General features: G+C 63.6%; 1 protein-coding gene across 1 annotated transcript; it reads left to right on the top strand.

The window, feature by feature from the left end:
* The first annotated feature begins 4,387 nt into the window (after positions 1-4,387).
* DNAJA4 (DnaJ heat shock protein family (Hsp40) member A4) lies at positions 4,388-15,731 on the top strand. The gene is made up of 7 exons (XM_079764119.1): positions 4,388-4,768; positions 9,909-10,089; positions 12,321-12,425; positions 13,119-13,346; positions 13,468-13,698; positions 13,903-14,003; positions 14,089-15,731. Exons 1-7 carry the CDS (start codon positions 4,637-4,639, stop codon positions 14,302-14,304), a joined length of 1,194 nt encoding a protein of 397 aa, XP_079620245.1. The 5' UTR covers positions 4,388-4,636; the 3' UTR covers positions 14,305-15,731.
* The last annotated feature ends 42 nt before the right edge of the window (positions 15,732-15,773 follow it).

The following is a 15,773-nucleotide window of genomic DNA, read 5'->3' as shown; positions in this document are numbered from 1 at the left end:
GGTCGCCCCCAACCGAGCCAGAATCCCACCCCGGGGAGCCCACCCAGCGGGAGTGTCCGTGGGAACGTCCGTGCAGCAGGACACGCTAGAATGCGCACCACAACCGCCCCTGGACGCGCCAGGGCCCCCGATGGCAGCCTGGGCGCCACGGGGCGATCCGGTCCCACAGGAGAGCACTAACCCACAGTGAGAAGGAACCCGTCAGAGCCAGCGCCCGCAACCATCCTCACGCACGTGACGCTGAGCAGAAGAGGCCAAACGCCAAGGAGTACCGATTGCGTGACTCGATTGATACAACGTCCACAGAGAGGCACGAGGAACCCATTTTAGAAGCAAACAGGGCCCTGGCCGGTGTGGCTCAGTGGATAGAGCGTCGGCCTGCCGACTGAAGGGTCCCGGGTTCGATTCCGGTCAAGGGCATGTACCTTGGTTGCGGGCACATCCCCAGTGGGGGGCGTGCAGGAGGCAGATGATCGATGTTTCTCTCTCATTGATGTTTCTAACTCTCTATCCCTCTCCCTTCCTCTCTGTAAGAAATCAATAAAAAACATATATTAAAAAAAAATAGAAGCAAACGGGGCTCCCCTGGGGGTGCGCGCGGGTGATGTTCTAACCCTGCACGCGGGGGGAGGGGGAGAAGGGAGTTCAGTGTGTGGCTCTGCACCGTCCGCCCACGACGTGTGAATTCCCACCTGTATGTACATCGCAGCGGGAAGGTCACTCGGAGAGGGAGCGTTCCGGGGCACGTGACAAGGACTGCATGTTCTGGTGGCGATGGGACGTGGGGGGCGCTGGCTGGGCGTCAGACGGCCCGGGTCCTGGCCCTGACCTGCCCGGACGAAGATGCTGTGTGATGTCCGTTTCCTCCTCCCCCAAGTCGGGAGGGCATGTGGGTGACGTGGTTTCTGCAGAAACCCTACAAAAAGCGTCCCCGCGGCTAACTGCCTCCGTGCGCGGACCTGGCTCTGCGCCCAGCGGCCCGGCTCCCTGGCCCCGGCGCAGGGCAGGTGTGTGGTGGGCTGGAGAGGCCGTGGGCTCCGGGCGCAGTCAGTCTGGGTCAGGGTTCGGGCAAGGTCCCCACCTCCGTCGCCTGTGACCTTCGGCAAGCTGCTTCGCCTCTCCGAGCCTCGGTTTCCCCCCTGGACAGACGAGGGCGACGGTGCCGCTGCTGGGGGTGTGGAGACGCTGTGACCAGGGCCAGCCCGCGGTGGGCACGGCCGCTTGTCCTACGCCCAGGGAGGTCCCTGCGGGGCAGGTCTCCTGCGGGACCAGGCGGGGGACGCTGGTGTTTCTACCTGGTGATCCAAGCTAAACAGAGGAGCGCTCTCTGCCTCGGGGGGCGGGGGCCTGGGGAGGGGTCAGTGTCTGGGTGGCCCTCCCAGTGCCTCGTGGACCTGCTAAGGGCAGGTGCCAGGTAGCGCCCCTGTACTGTGGGGACCTGCGCCCCGCTCTGCGAGGACTCTGGGGAGGGGTCCCGGGGATGGGGGTGGGGGATCGTGACCGGGGAGGGACGGCTGGGGACATGACTGCGTGGGCACGGCAGCCTGGAGAAGACCAGCGGCCTCGGGCGCCCGGTTCTGCTAACCCACGGGCTTTCTGGGTGCCTCTCTGTGGGACTAGTGTTCCTCCAACCCCAACTCTCTCAGAGAACCCAAACCTGCTCATTTTTAAGACTCGCTTCTAAGATGTATGTACCAGAGGCCCGGGGCACGAATTCGTTCCCTGGTGGGGTCCAGCCGGCTGCCTGAGGGGATGGGGGCCATCGGGGGCCGGCCGGCTGGGGCGAGGGGCCACGGGCATTCCAGTCATTCTGTGGTTCAGTCAATTTGCATATTACCCTTTTATTATATAGGATGCCAGACATACCCACACGCGTGTACGTTCCTGCAAACACGAACGGAAACACACAGAAAAGCAAACTGAGGAAATAAACACACCCCATCCTTTCACCACCCGGAGCAGCAGGTGCTGAGCCTGTCCCCTGTGCCCCAGGACGGCAGTGCCTCCGCGGGAGGAGGGAGCCCGAACCCTTTCCACCAGCTGGGCCGGCTGGGCTCCAGGCCTGTCACCCTCAGGGGCCAGCGTCTCAGTAAATTGGGATCTTAGGGGCCTGGGGTCTTGGTGCGTTAGGATCTTAGGGGCCAGGGGTCTCAGTGGGTTAGGGTCTTAGGGGCCTGGGGTCTCAGTGGGTTAGGGTCTTAGGGGCCTGGGGTCTCAGTGGGTTGGGGTCTTAGGGGCCTGGGGTCTCAGTGGGTTAGGGTCATAGGGGCCTGGGGTCTCAGTGGGTTGGGGTCTTAGGGGCCTGGGGTCTCGGTGGGTTAGGGTCTTAGGGGCCTGGGGTCTCAGTGGGTTAGGGTCTTAGGGGCCTGGGGTCTCGGTGGGTTAGGGTCATAGGGGCCTGGGGTCTCAGTGGGTTAGGGTCTTAGGGGCCTGGGGTCTCGGTGGGTTAGGGTCATAGGGGCCTGGGGTCTCAGTGGGTTGGGGTCTTAGGGGCCTGGGGTCTCAGTGGGTTGGGGTCTTAGGGGCCTGGGGTCTCAGTGGATTAGGATCTTAGGGGCCTGGGGTCTCAGTGGGTTGGGGTCTTAGGGGCCTGGGGTCTCAGTGGGTTGGGGTCTTAGGGGCCTGGGGTCTCAGTGGGTTGGGATCTTAGGGGCCTGGGGTCTCAGTGGATTAGGATCTTAGGGGCCTGGGGTCTCAGTGGGTTGGGGTCTAGGGGTCTGGGGTCTCAGTGGGTTAGGGTCTTAGGGGCCTGGGGTCTCAGTGGGTTAGGGTCTTAGGGGCCTGGGGTCTCAGTGGGTTGGGGTCTTAGGGGCCTGGGGTCTCAGTGCGTTAGGGTCTTAGGGGCCTGGGGTCTCAGTGGGTTGGGGTCTTAGGGGCCTGGGGTCTCAGTGGATTAGGATCTTAGGGGCCTGGGGTCTCAGTGGGTTGGGGTCTTAGGGGCCTGGGGTCTCAGTGGGTTGGGGTCTTAGGGGCCTGGGGTCTCAGTGGGTTGGGATCTTAGGGGCCTGGGGTCTCAGTGGATTAGGATCTTAGGGGCCTGGGGTCTCAGTGGGTTGGGGTCTTAGGGGCCTGGGGTCTCAGTGGGTTGGGGTCTTAGGGGCCTGGGGTCTCAGTGGGTTGGGATCTTAGGGGCCTGGGGTCTCAGTGGATTAGGATCTTAGGGGCCTGGGGTCTCAGTGGGTTGGGGTCTAGGGGTCTGGGGTCTCAGTGGGTTAGGGTCTTAGGGGCCTGGGGTCTCAGTGGGTTAGGGTCTTAGGGGCCTGGGGTCTCAGTGGGTTGGGGTCTTAGGGGCCTGGGGTCTCAGTGGGTTGGGATCTTAGGGGCCTGGGGTCTCAGTGGATTAGGATCTTAGGGGCCTGGGGTCTCAGTGGGTTGGGGTCTAGGGGTCTGGGGTCTCAGTGGGTTAGGGTCTTAGGGGCCTGGGGTCTCAGTGGGTTAGGGTCTTAGGGGCCTGGGGTCTCAGTGGGTTGGGGTCTTAGGGGCCTGGGGTCTCAGTGGGTTGGGGTCTTAGGGGCCTGGGGTCTCAGTGGGTTGGGGTCTTAGGGGCCTGGGGTCTCAGTGGGTTGGGGTCTTAGGGGCCTGGGGTCTCGGTGAGTTAAGGTCTTAGGAGCCTGGGGTCTCAGTGGGTTGGGGTCTTAGGGGCCTGGGGTCTCGGTGGGTTAAGGTCTTAGGGGCCTGGGGTCTCAGTGGGTTAGGGTCTTAGGGGCCTGGGGTCTTTGTGGGTTAAGGTCTTAGGAGCCTGGGGTCTCAGTGGGTTGGGGTCTTAGGGGCCTGGGGTCTCAGTGGGTTGGGGTCTTAGGGGCCTGGGGTCTCAGTGGGCCAGGGTCAAGGCCCAGGGTCCCAGGGTACTGGTGTGTGTGAGGAAGGGAGGGGGGTCCCAGTGAATTGTGGTCTCAGGGTCCCGATGAGTTGGGATCTAGGTAGGCTAGGTGGTTTGGGTTTGGGGGGTGGTGGTTTGGGTTTGGGGGGGCTGGGTCTTAGGGGCCTGATGTGTCTGTGGACTGGGGATCTCAGGGGCCTGGGGTCCCGGAGGGCTGGGGTCTCGGTGGGTGGAAGGCACAGGAACCCCTCCCGCTAGGCTTCCCCCTCCCCAGTCTGCCCCCCTCCCCCGCTCCCGGAGGCGCCCAGAACTGGGCGTGGGGCGCCGGGCGCTATCGCAGGGCTACAGCCATTCGGGCCCCGAGGAGGCACCGGGCGGGGCGGGCCTCACCGCAGCGCGGCGCCCGCCCGTGACCGTGACCGTGACCGCACAGAGGCCCCGCGCGCAGCCCGGCCCCGCGGCCCCGCGAACCCGCCCGACCCCGCCGATTCGCACGGCCCGCGCCCCAGCGGGAGGTCCGGGGCGGGGAGTGTGGGCCGGCGGCCGCCCAGCTTCCAGAAAGTTCCGGGCGTTTGTGGCGTCACCGTCCCCGCGGAAACGGCCGCCCGCGCCCCATAAAAGCCGCCGCGGAGGCGCCGGCGCCCCAGGGCGAGCCGTGACGGGATTGTGACGTGACGCGGCCGCGCCGTGACGTGCCGTGACGCGCCGGGCCCGAGCCTGACGGGACGCGGACGCGGCGGGAGGTGACCGGCCGGGCGGGCGGCGGGGCGCGGAGCGGCTCCTGAGCGGCGTCGCCCGCCGCGGCGCGGGGACAAGATGGTGAAGGAGACGCAGTACTACGACATCCTGGGGGTGAAGCCCAGCGCGACGCCCGAGGAGATCAAGAAGGCCTACCGGAAGCTGGCGCTCAAGTACCACCCCGACAAGAACCCCAACGAGGGCGAGAAGGTGGGCGCGAGGGCGCGGGCCGTGGGGGCGCAGCGGCCGGGCCGTGGGCGCGAGGGGCCTGGGGACGTGGGCGTGAGGGGCGTGAGGGGACGTGAGGGGGCGCGGGGGGACGTGAGGGGGCGTGAGGAGCGTGAGGGGACGTGAGGGGGCGTGAGGGGGCGCGGGGGGACGTGAGGGGGCGTGAGGAGCGTGAGGGGACGTGAGGGGGCGTGAGGGGGCGTGAGGGGACGTGAGGGGGCGCGGGGGGGACGTGAGGGGGCGTGAGGAGCGTGAGGGGACGTGAGGGGACGTGAGGGGGCGCGGGGGGACGTGAGGGGGCGTGAGGAGCGTGAGGGGACGTGAGGGGGCGCGGGGGGACGTGAGGGGGCGTGAGGGGACGTGAGGGGGCGTGAGGAGCGTGAGGGGACGTGAGGGGGCGCGGGGGGACGTGAGGGGACGTGAGGGGGCGCGGGGGGACGTGAGGGGGCGCGAGGGGACGTGAGGGGGCGCGGGGGGACGTGAGGGGACGTGAGGGGGCGCGGGGGGACGTGAGGGGACGTGAGGGGGCGCGGGGGGACGTGAGGGGACGTGAGGGGGCGCGGGGGGACGTGAGGGGGCGCGAGGGGACGTGAGGGGGCGCGGGGGGACGTGAGGGGGCGTGAGGAGCGTGAGGGGGCTTGAGGAGCGTGAGGGGACGTGAGGGGGCGTGAAGAGCGTGAGAAGGCACGGGGGGGGGACGTGAGGGGACGTGAGGAGGCACGGGGGTGGGGGACGTGAGGGGACGTGTAGGGGCGCGAGGGGCGTAGGGTTTGTGAAGAGCAGAGGTAAGGGGACGTGAGGAGGCGTAAGGAGCGTGAGGGGACGTGGGGGGCGCGAGGGGCGTAGGGTTTGTGAAGAGCAGAGGTAAGGGGACGTGAGGAGGCGTAAGGAGCGTGAGGGGACGTGGGGCGACGCGAGGGGCGTAGGGAACGTGGGGGGGACGTGAGGGGACGTGAGGAGCGTGAGGGGGCTTGAGGGGCGCGGAGGACTGGGACGCGGCTGATCCAGGAGCTCGGTACGGGACTCTTGCGGGATGACGGCGGGAGTTCCTTTGGACTCGGAGCCCCCGGTGATGCCTGCGCCCAGGACGAGGGTCCCTCCTGGGGTGGCGCCCATCTCGGGTCGGAACCACCTGGCCGCACAGGGAGGGGGGATCCCCTTTTCTCCCTTAAACGGGGGCGCCGCCCTTTCAAGGGAAGGTCCCAGGCTCCCGGTGACAGAGGCGGCTCCCGAGGACCAGCCATGAGGGGGACAGGGGGGAGGCGGGGCGGGGAAACGTGCGTAACAGGCCCCGGTTCCGTGCTTTCATCCCCGTGGAGGCCCCACGCCGCCCGCCTGGCCGCCCGGAGAGTGACGGGGAGGAGCGGGCACTGTCCCTGGTGGGCCCGCCCGCTCCTTCCGGTCTTGCCAGCTTTCTTTTCTTTTTTTAAATATATTTTATTGATTTTTTACAGAGAGGAAGGGAGAGGGAGAGAGAGTTAGAAACATCGATGAGAGAGAAACATCGATCAGCTGCCTCCTGCACACGCCCCACTGGGGATGTACCCGCAACCAAGATACATGCCCTTGGCCGGAATCGAACCCGGGACCCTTCAGTCCGCAGGCTGACGCTCTATCCACTGAGCCACACCGGTTAGGGCATTGCCAGCTTTCTTGTAAAATGTGCGCATCCCGGATGGTTTTGGGGAGGCCGGGCCTTTGTAGGAGCGGATACCAACGACACCCTGCCCACTTTTTAAAATATATATAAATTTTTTTATTAATTTCAGAGAGGAAGGGAGAGAGAGAGAAATATCCATGATGAGACTCACGGATCGGCTGCCTCCTGCACGCCCCACACTGGGAACGTGGCCTGCAACCCGGGCATGTGCCCTGACCCAAATTGAACCCTGACCTCCAGGTTCACAGGTCAATGCTCCAACCACTGAGCCACCCGGGCCGGGGTGCCTGGACCATTCTTGAAGTCACAGGTGCGCCCCCCCCCCCACCCCGGCAGTTAGACTGGGGAATGGATGCTCAGATCTCGTTACCTGTCTCTGCCTGAGCCGCTCTGGGCTGGGGACGGCCGCTCGGGGCAGGCCGGCGGGTGGCAGGAGTGACGGCATGTTTATATTTAGCCGTCGGCGCCCGGTGTGGCGGTCACAAGCTGAGTGCTTTCCTGGACGGCCATCCGCCGCTCGCTGGCCATCTCTCTCGTCTATATTTAGGTGGCTTACTGTAGCTTTTAAGGTGACTGTCTCAGGGCTAGGGGTGCCGGTGATTCACAGGGTGCTCCCCGCCCCCACCCCCACCCCCACCTGTTCACCGTCACCTGTTTCTGAGAAGCAAGCTCCTTGGAGGAGAGCGCATCCAGGTGTCCAGTTTCCCCGTCTCAGAGGGCGGCGTGTGGGAACACCGATTTTTATTTATTTAATCGTTTTGTTAATACGTTTTTATTGATTTCAGAGAGGAAGGGAGAGGGAGAGAGAAACATCAACGATGAGAGAGAATCACGGATCGGCTGCCTCCTGCACGCCCCACACTGGGGATGGAGCCCATCGAACCCTGACCTCCTGGTTCGTAGGTTGACGCCCAGCCCCTGAGCCACGCCGGCCGGCCGGGAAGCCACTGTTTAACGTCGGAGTGACCTGCACCGAGTGTTTGTAGGTGTCACCCTGTCGTACCTGCCTGAGCAGGGGGTGGGTTGTAGCCTCGCGTCTGCGTCTAGCCAGGCGCTGACAGTCACCTCAGTGTGGCTGCTGGTGGTGCGGGCCGGCAGGTCCCTCTCGGCTGGGGATGAGCCCACGGCCAGGAGGCCCACTTGGACCTGGAGACTGAGCCCTGGACCCGGTCCTCCTCCTCCTTCAGTCAGGATTCCGTGTGGGCACCTGCATGCCCCCTGCCGCCCACGCAGGGCAGGGACTGCGGCCCCCTCGCCCGCGTATGGGCCTCGCGCCTGGCTGTGCGGGGCCGGTGCGGGGCATTGGTGGGCTGGCCGAGTGGATGGAGGTGTCCCGAGAAGGAAGCACTATGTAAAGGATCGGGGGGGCGGGGGGGAGACAGCCCTGTAGAGGCGCAGCTGGGGGGCAATTCTTGTAGTGAAGGGGGTTGGGGGGTCCGTGGAAATGAGGGCTGGAAATCAAAGGGACCATAGAAACTCTGCTGTGAAGTTCCCTAGAGAGAACTCATTCATTCATTCATTCATCCATTCATCCATTCAATTCACTCTCTCGTTCGGCAGATACCTTCTGTGTGTGTTGTCCTACTGTGTGCCGGGCACACTGCGTAGACCTTTTCTCCTTTGTGCGTAGTTCTCATCCGCTTTACCTGCCATGGGGGGAACATTTTTATTCCTCCCTGCTCCGCCCGTCACTGTATTATTCATGTCTCTTCAAAAATAGATGAAGGCAGGCCTGTCCCCGCGCGCGCTCCCTCGCTCCAGCCAGCCAGGCGGCCGGCGTGCGCTGGTCTTTGTTGGGGCCTGTTGTCCCGTGTTGCTAAGCACTGGGCAGCGTGTGTGGTGTCAGGCGCTCTCCATGGACTCTGTCCCTGTCTCGTCTGCGGCCGTTCTCTGCGAGACACTGGGCGGCGGGTCGGGGAGCGCTTCCCTTCCAGAGGCAGCGATGGGGGTGTTCCTGGCTGTTACCCCAGCTGGCTTTTGAGATGACTTCGGTCTTTTGGACAGTTTCACTGTAACTTTTAGTTTGAAGAATAGGCTTTCATGAAAGTTTGAAAAAGTCATAGGAGAGCAGAACAGTGCAGAGAAGTTGGGACGATAGAGGCAAGGCCACCCACTGCGCGCCCCTCCCAGCCCTCCTGCCATGCTCCTCCAGGATGAGCACACGGGGGTCACTTCTCGCCCTGGATGTTTTATGTCAGACTAGAGGCCCAATGCACGAAATTCGTGCACGGGTAGGGTCTCTAGGCCTGGCTGGAGATCAGGGTTGATCTGTGGGACTACTGGTGGGGCCATTAGGGCCCCCCGCCCCCCGCTGGCACCTGCCTTGGCCCGCCTGGGGTCTGCGGGCTGGGGGCAGCCCCTGCGTGGAGTGTCTGCCCCCTGGTGGTCAGTGCGCATCATAGTGACTGGTCATTCCACCAGTCGATTTGCATATTAGGCTTTTATTATATAGGACATTTTCCCCAGCTGCTACCTAGTCTCCACGCCGTTCTTTCCCTCCCAGAAGCACAGTCACTCCATGAAAGGCCTGTGGCCGATGATCACAGGCAGGAAGCTGGTTAGACTCCAGAGCCAGTCCCCTCTCCCACCCCCCCCCCCCGACCCCCCATCCCCCCACTCCCCTGTGCAAGACCCAGCCCAGGGTCTCGAGTCATTCTCCTGTCTTAGTCCTGCAGGATGTCCTTGTGTGTGGGATTTCTGACTCATTCCTTCTTTTTTTAAAAAAAAAATTTAAAAAATATATATTTTATTGATTTTTTACAGAGAGGAAGGGAGAGGGATAGAGAGTTAGAAACATCCATGAGAGAGAAACATTGATCAGCTGCCTCTTGCACACCCCCCACTGGGGATGACTCATTCCTTCTTTACCGTTGGATTCCAGCGATGGCCCTTTGGGTGGGAACGCGACGTGTGGGGCATTTTTGGCCATTTTTGGCCGTAGAGCAGGAGATGCGCAGCTGAAGGCACGCACCCCGAGAGGATGTGCTGACAGATGAGAGGGGAGGGAGGTTTGGCAGGGAGGGAGGGAGGTTTGGCCTTGTGATAACTGCGGTCTAGGTTTACACACAGTGCCTGCAGCCTTCAGGGGAGAGGCGCTCACACGATGTCCGTGGCTGATTTCAGGCCAGTATAGATGGCAAGCAGTCCCGAGCTGGGGAGCCAGGCGCAGCGCCCGCCCGCCCGCCCGGGAGTCCTGGGCCGACTCGCTGTGGGCTGTGCCCTAGATCCGCGCCATTTTCCTGTCCGGGGCAGCCAGCGTGAGGAGGAACTCCTGCCCACTGCTCGCCCTCATTCTCTGCAGTGGCCCCATTTCCCACCTGGCGGGGAGCAAGTGGAAATTGGGTTCCAGATAATGGACCGACCTGCTGGTTGGGGGTCGGGGCCGAACACTTCTAACGCTGCATTCCTGGGGTGGGTTTGCTTCATGACCCAACTCAAGCCATCGCTCTCTTTCTTTTCAAGTTCAAGCTCATCTCCCAGGCCTATGAAGTGCTCTCAGATCCGAAGAAAAGGGACATCTATGACCAGGGCGGCGAGCAGGCCATCAAGGAGGGGGGCCTGGGCAGCCCCAACTTCTCCTCCCCCATGGACATCTTCGACATGTTCTTCGGCGGTGGCGGGCGGATGGCCAGAGAGAGGAGAGGTCAGTGCTCTGAAGTCCACGCGCGTTGTATGTACAGCTCCAGGTTGCCCATGACGAAATCAGGACGGATCGCGCCTTAAAGGGGTCGCTGTCATGGTCTGGGGCCCTCAGCTCTAACGACTGCATCGCGTGTCTAGTGTCCAGGCTCCCTGGCGTCCCCGCACATTTATCCATAGCCTGCCACCCTCCAGCCCACGCAGGAAGGGCAGGTGGACTGGCGAGTAGGGAGGAGGGAGGTCACGTTCATCTGCCCTCTTCCTCTCCGTGTGGGGTCCAGCTCCCGAGTGTCCGGACCTGCTGTGGTCGTCAGTGATGCCTCTGCCAAGAGTGCTGTGCCTCTCCCCTGCACGCACGCCCTCCTCCCCGCATGCACGCCCTCCCTCCCCGCACACATGCCCTCCCTCCCCGCACACAGGCCCTCCTCCCTGCACACACGCCCTCCCTCCCCGCACACATGCACTCCCTGACACACACACCCTCCCTCCCTGCACGCACGCCCTCCTCCCTGCACGCACGCCTCCTCCCCCCACACACACGCCCTCCTCCCTGCACGCACGCCCTCCCTCCCCGCACACACGCCCTCCTCCCCGCACGCACGCCCTCCCTCCCCGCACACACGCCCTCCCTCCCCGCACACGCCCTCCTCCCCGCACACACGCCCTCCTCCCCGCACACACGCCCTCCTCCCCGCACACGCCCTCCCTCCCCGCACACGCCCTCCTCCCCGCACACACGCCCTCCCTCCCCGCACACGCCCTCCTCCCCGCACACACGCCCTCCTCCCCGCACACAGGCCCTCCTCCCCGCACACACGCCCTCCCTCCCCGCATGCACGCCCTCCCTCCCCGCACACAGGCCCTCCTCCCTGCACACACGCCCTCCTCCCCGCACGCATGTCCTCCTCCCCGCACACACGCCCTCCCTCCCCGCACGCACGTCCTCCTCCCCGCACACACGCCCTCCCTCCCCGCACACACGCCCTCCCTCCCCGCATGCACGCCCTCCTTCCCGCGCCTCCCGGCTGGGCCCTGGGCCCCCCTTCACCTGCATGCAGGGCCTCCTCCACCTGCTCAGGAGACTTTCTAGTCCTTGTCCTTGAACGTCTTTGTAAAAGAACCTCCACCCTCTCCCAACAGCATTAAGATGAGCGGCCTCCTCCCCAGATGTGGGGAGGCTTAGTCTGGGCTGCATGGCCCTCGGCAGCGATGAGGGTTCGGGCTGTGCTCTCCCTGGTCGCCCTGCTCCTGGCCTGCCAGGATGGGGTCCCCTCTGTTCCTAGTGACCCATCTCTGACAGCCCCCCTTCTGCTCAGTGTACTGCTGACAGACTGCTGTGCACCTCGAAACCAGATAGACAGCCGGTGCTGCAACCCAGGACGAAGGCAGAACCAAACCTCTGCGTCGGGGCTGCGCAGGGCGGTGGTCACAGCGGGCCCTACGCTCGGCTGGACTTTCCCACATGATGGTGGACTTGGAGCTCCAGGAGCCTGCCTGTGGGCGCTGGGAACGGCGTGCTGAGCACCGCAGTGTGGATTAGGGGACCCCGCCCCGTAGTCGGGGTGTGTTGCCTGCTCGCATAGTGACGGCGCGAGCGTGATGAAACCTGGGGACTCTTGCCTGCCCAGCCTTCTCGCTGTCGTGAGAGGAACGACGTCTTGCCCTTAATTAAGTCGTCTCTCGGGGACAGCCACTAAACATAGGACAGCTTATCCGCGGCCACGAGCAGCCGCGGCTCCTGTGCCCTGGGCCTGAGGGCTGCAGAGGCCCGAGCACAGACCCCGCCCGGCACAGACCTGGCATCAGCCGATGAAAGCTCTCCCGCACTTTGACTCCACAGTGATGGGAGGTCTCGGCGTGGGGTGCGTCAGGCTCAGGGAGAGTCTCCAGAGGGTCCCATCAGCGAGGAAAGGGCTCCTTCCGGGGGGGCCCAGCGGATCCGTCTCATCGTAGAGAGGGGCCTGCCTTCGGATTTGTTCTAGAAATACAGCTGGACAGTCTCTGTGACATCCATAAATGACTAATGAGCTCATAGCCAGACGGGGTATTGTCTCGCCCCGGCAGAGAGCCAGGGGAACTCTGCCAGGGGAACGGGCAGGTGTGAGAGCAGCGCTGCTCCCCAGGGGCAGGGGGAGGGGCTGGGACACAGCCTCGCGTGGTCCGTCGGGGTGGGATGTGACACGTGGCGTTGTGACTGCGGTATTCCTAATCGGCCGTTTCTCTCCCCTCCTCAAGGCAAGAACGTTGTGCACCAGCTGTCTGTAACTCTTGAAGATTTATATAACGGAGTCACAAAGAAATTGGCCCTCCAGAAAAATATAATTTGTGAGAAATGTGAAGGTACACACTTTTGAGCGATTCTCAGAGTTCTGATCCCTTAGGTCGCAAGCAGTTGTGACGGTTTTAAGTTCAGAGGAAGACAGTCTCATCTCAGATGGGGGGCCGGGGGACACTGGTTTCTTGGGCCCGGGCATTTTCTGTTTCGCCTGCACACGAACATCAGGACAGCTCACCCAGCCCAGGGGTCAGCATCCTTTCTCGGTGAAGCCCCAATAGGAAGGGTTTGAGGCCTTTGGGGGTCACGTGGGCCCCGTCATAACTGTTCGACTCTTGGTGCACACACAGCCCCAAACGGGACGTGCGTGAGGGGGCGTGCGTGTGTTCCAGCAAAGTTTATTTCCAAAACCAGCAGCCGGTCGGCGCTTCCCGACCCTCGACCTAAATGTACATGCAATTAACGTAATTTTAAAAATCTGGTTTGTCAAGAGCAGTCAGACCCACACTGTCCCCCAAGCACTGGCTGAGCTGGGCAGCCGCCCGTGGACAGGCCGTGTTCTCCCTGGGGTGGGAGAAAACACACGTGATGGGGCTTTAGTGATGAATTCGGCTTGAGACGCAGATGTTAACATCTGGCTGCCATCTGCGTGGCTAGGACCACCCATCACGTCCGCATGGGTTGTCATGTTTATGAACAGGCAGAATTTAGACCCCAGGGAAGAGCGCAGCTCACATCTGCCCCCCCCTCCCCTCCAGGTATCGGAGGGAAGAAGGGCTCCGTGGAGAAGTGCCCGCTGTGCAAGGGCCGGGGCATGCAGGTGCACATCCAGCAGATCGGGCCGGGCATGGTGCAGCAGATCCAGACCATGTGCATCGAGTGCAAGGGCCAGGGCGAGCGCATCAGCCCCAAGGACCGCTGCGAGGGCTGCAGCGGCGCCAAGGTGGTGCTGGAGAAGAAGATCATCGAGGTGCACGTGGAGAGAGGTGAGGCCGCAGCCCCGGCTGCTCTCCCGGGCGGGCGGGCGCATGCGCGCTGCCTCTGCGGGGCTCTGCGAGGGCGTGGCCCGGAAGAGAGTGGCTAACCAGCAAGGGCGATGTTCCCTAGGCATGAAGGATGGGCAAAAGATTCTGTTTCACGGAGAAGGCGACCAGGAGCCCGAGCTGGAGCCTGGGGATGTCATAATTGTGCTTGATCAGAAGGATCATAGTGTCTTTCAGAGGCGAGGCCACGACCTGGTCATGAAGATGAAAGTCCAGCTCTCCGAGGCCCTCTGTGGCTTCAAGAAGACGGTAACCACCCTGGACGACCGCGTCCTGGTTATTACGTCCAAGTCAGGTAATGCCGCCCGCGTGCTCCGCCGCCGCCGCGGTCCTGGGCGTGGTTCAGCCACTGGCCGCGCAGCCTGCTTTCACACGCAAGGCTGCTCGTGGGACGCAAGTTAGTGACTCGGTTCGTCTAAGTTTAGTCATCGGGGACTTGGAAAATGTGTGCATTAAAGCCTCTGGCACCCGTTTCCTGACCCAGCCTCTCCCGCGGCAGGTGAGGTGATCAAGCACGGGGACCTCAAGTGCGTGCGCAACGAGGGGATGCCCATCTACAAAGCGCCCCTGGAGAGAGGCAGCCTGGTGGTGCAGTTCCTGGTAAGTGCCCGGCCGGCCACGCTCCTGGGCCACGGGCAGAGGCTCGGCCGGAAGGAAGCCTCATGTCCCGCCCCCTCCCGTCCAGGTCGTCTTCCCCGAGAAGCTGTGGCTTCCTCTGGACAAGCTGCCCCAGCTGGAGGCCCTGCTCCCTCCGCGGCAGACGGTGACCCTCACGGACGACATGGAGCAGGTGGAGCTGCAGGAGTTCAGCCCCAGCGACCAGAGCTGGCGCCAGCACCGGGAGGCCTACGAGGAGGACGAGGACGGGCCCCGGGGCGGGGTGCAGTGCCAGACGGCCTGACGGCCGGGGGCGCCTCGGCGGCGCCTGAACGCGCCCCGCTCCGACAGCTGCGGCGTCCCGTGTGCGTGTTCAGCATTCCCAATGCCTGAGTGTCTTTTTGGGTTTTCTTTTGGTTGTGACCTAAGTTATAGCTTAATTTATATTTAAATGTTCTAAGTGTAAACCTCCTCTCGTCTGCACATGGAATCTGTTTGTTCACGTGTTCAGGACCCACCGGAGGCGCCGGCGACCACACAGGCGTCTCTCACAGTGGCTTTGCCGTCACTCAGCCCCACATACAGCCCCGCCCAGCCGGCCTCCAGGCACCACCTGGGCCCCGAGGGCTCGGGTCTGGGCTTCTCCCGCCCCCTCGCTGCTCTCAGGGCTGCGAACGGGACGCGAGTCTAGGTTCTAGCTGGTCCTCGATGAAAGCACATGGGTGGGCAGCCTGGGCTGCGGCCTGGTTCCCGCGGACGGGCTGCACCCGAGTGCCCGGATGGAGCGCGTGTCTGACCCCCTCCTGGGCGCTTCCCGAGCCTCCGGCCTCCCGGTGAAGACACGCCTGCGTGTGCCAGGGCCCCCACACCTGTTGTGTTTTGATGATTTTCTGTTGATGTTTGCAATGCTCTCCCACCAAAGTGCTTCCTTGTTAGATGAACCCTCCCTCCCGCGTCCCCAGCAGCTTCAGTGCAGCCACGCGGCCGAGGCCGAGGCGGGGAGGACGCAGGGTTTGGCCCAGGCTCAGGGCACGGCCCGCTTCCTGGATGGCTTGAGAGTCTGGAGGGGCACAGGCCGGGTTCCCCACCTCATCCTCCCAGACCAGCCCCTCCCACAGGACGCCTCTCCCCCACAGCCATGAGGGCTCCTGCTCGGCCGCCGTCCGGGACCCGCACTGACCGCTGCCCTGGGTGGGCGCCCGCTGTGAGCGGTGGCTTGTCGGGAGGGCTGTCAGGCGTTAACGCATTCCTGGCAGGTAGACTAGGTCCGAACTGAGGGTCACCTCAGCCTTTAGCTGTTACTGACGCTCTCCCTCGCTCCTTAAAAACACTACCTTCTAAGCCGCTGGGTCAGAGCAGAGGCCTGGTCACTCCCACCCTCACCTGGTCACGCAGCACCCCGCGTGGCTCTGGCCAGGACCCCCCGGGAGGTCGGCAGGCGCGGCAGTTTGCTGGCGGTGGGTACAGAAGGCCCCCGAGCCCTGTGGTGGCTGTCAGGACAGACACGGAACCTGGTCTTCCACACCAGCCCGTGGACACCCATCGCCATCGGCGTGGAGGTGGGATCTGGAGGGTGTTGCTGAAACTGTCCCCACCTGTACCTGTCGCGTCACCATTAAAGTTGAGCTGTATGACACGCGTGGCTGTGGCTTTACTTTCCGGGCCTCGGGGGAGCGGCGTTGAGTGCAGCCTGCCTCACGGGTGGATGCCACCGAGTGACGTTCCACTCACGGAGCTTCTATCTGGGGGTCAACGCCCCGGCAGTGGGGTAAC

The sequence above is a fragment of the Cnephaeus nilssonii genome, assembly GCF_951640355.1.
Source record: "Cnephaeus nilssonii genome assembly, chromosome: 24".
Lineage (NCBI taxonomy): Eukaryota > Metazoa > Chordata > Mammalia > Chiroptera > Vespertilionidae > Cnephaeus > Cnephaeus nilssonii.
The sequence above is the reverse complement of the archived record's forward strand: the minus strand, read 5'-3'. Positions and strand labels throughout refer to the sequence as shown.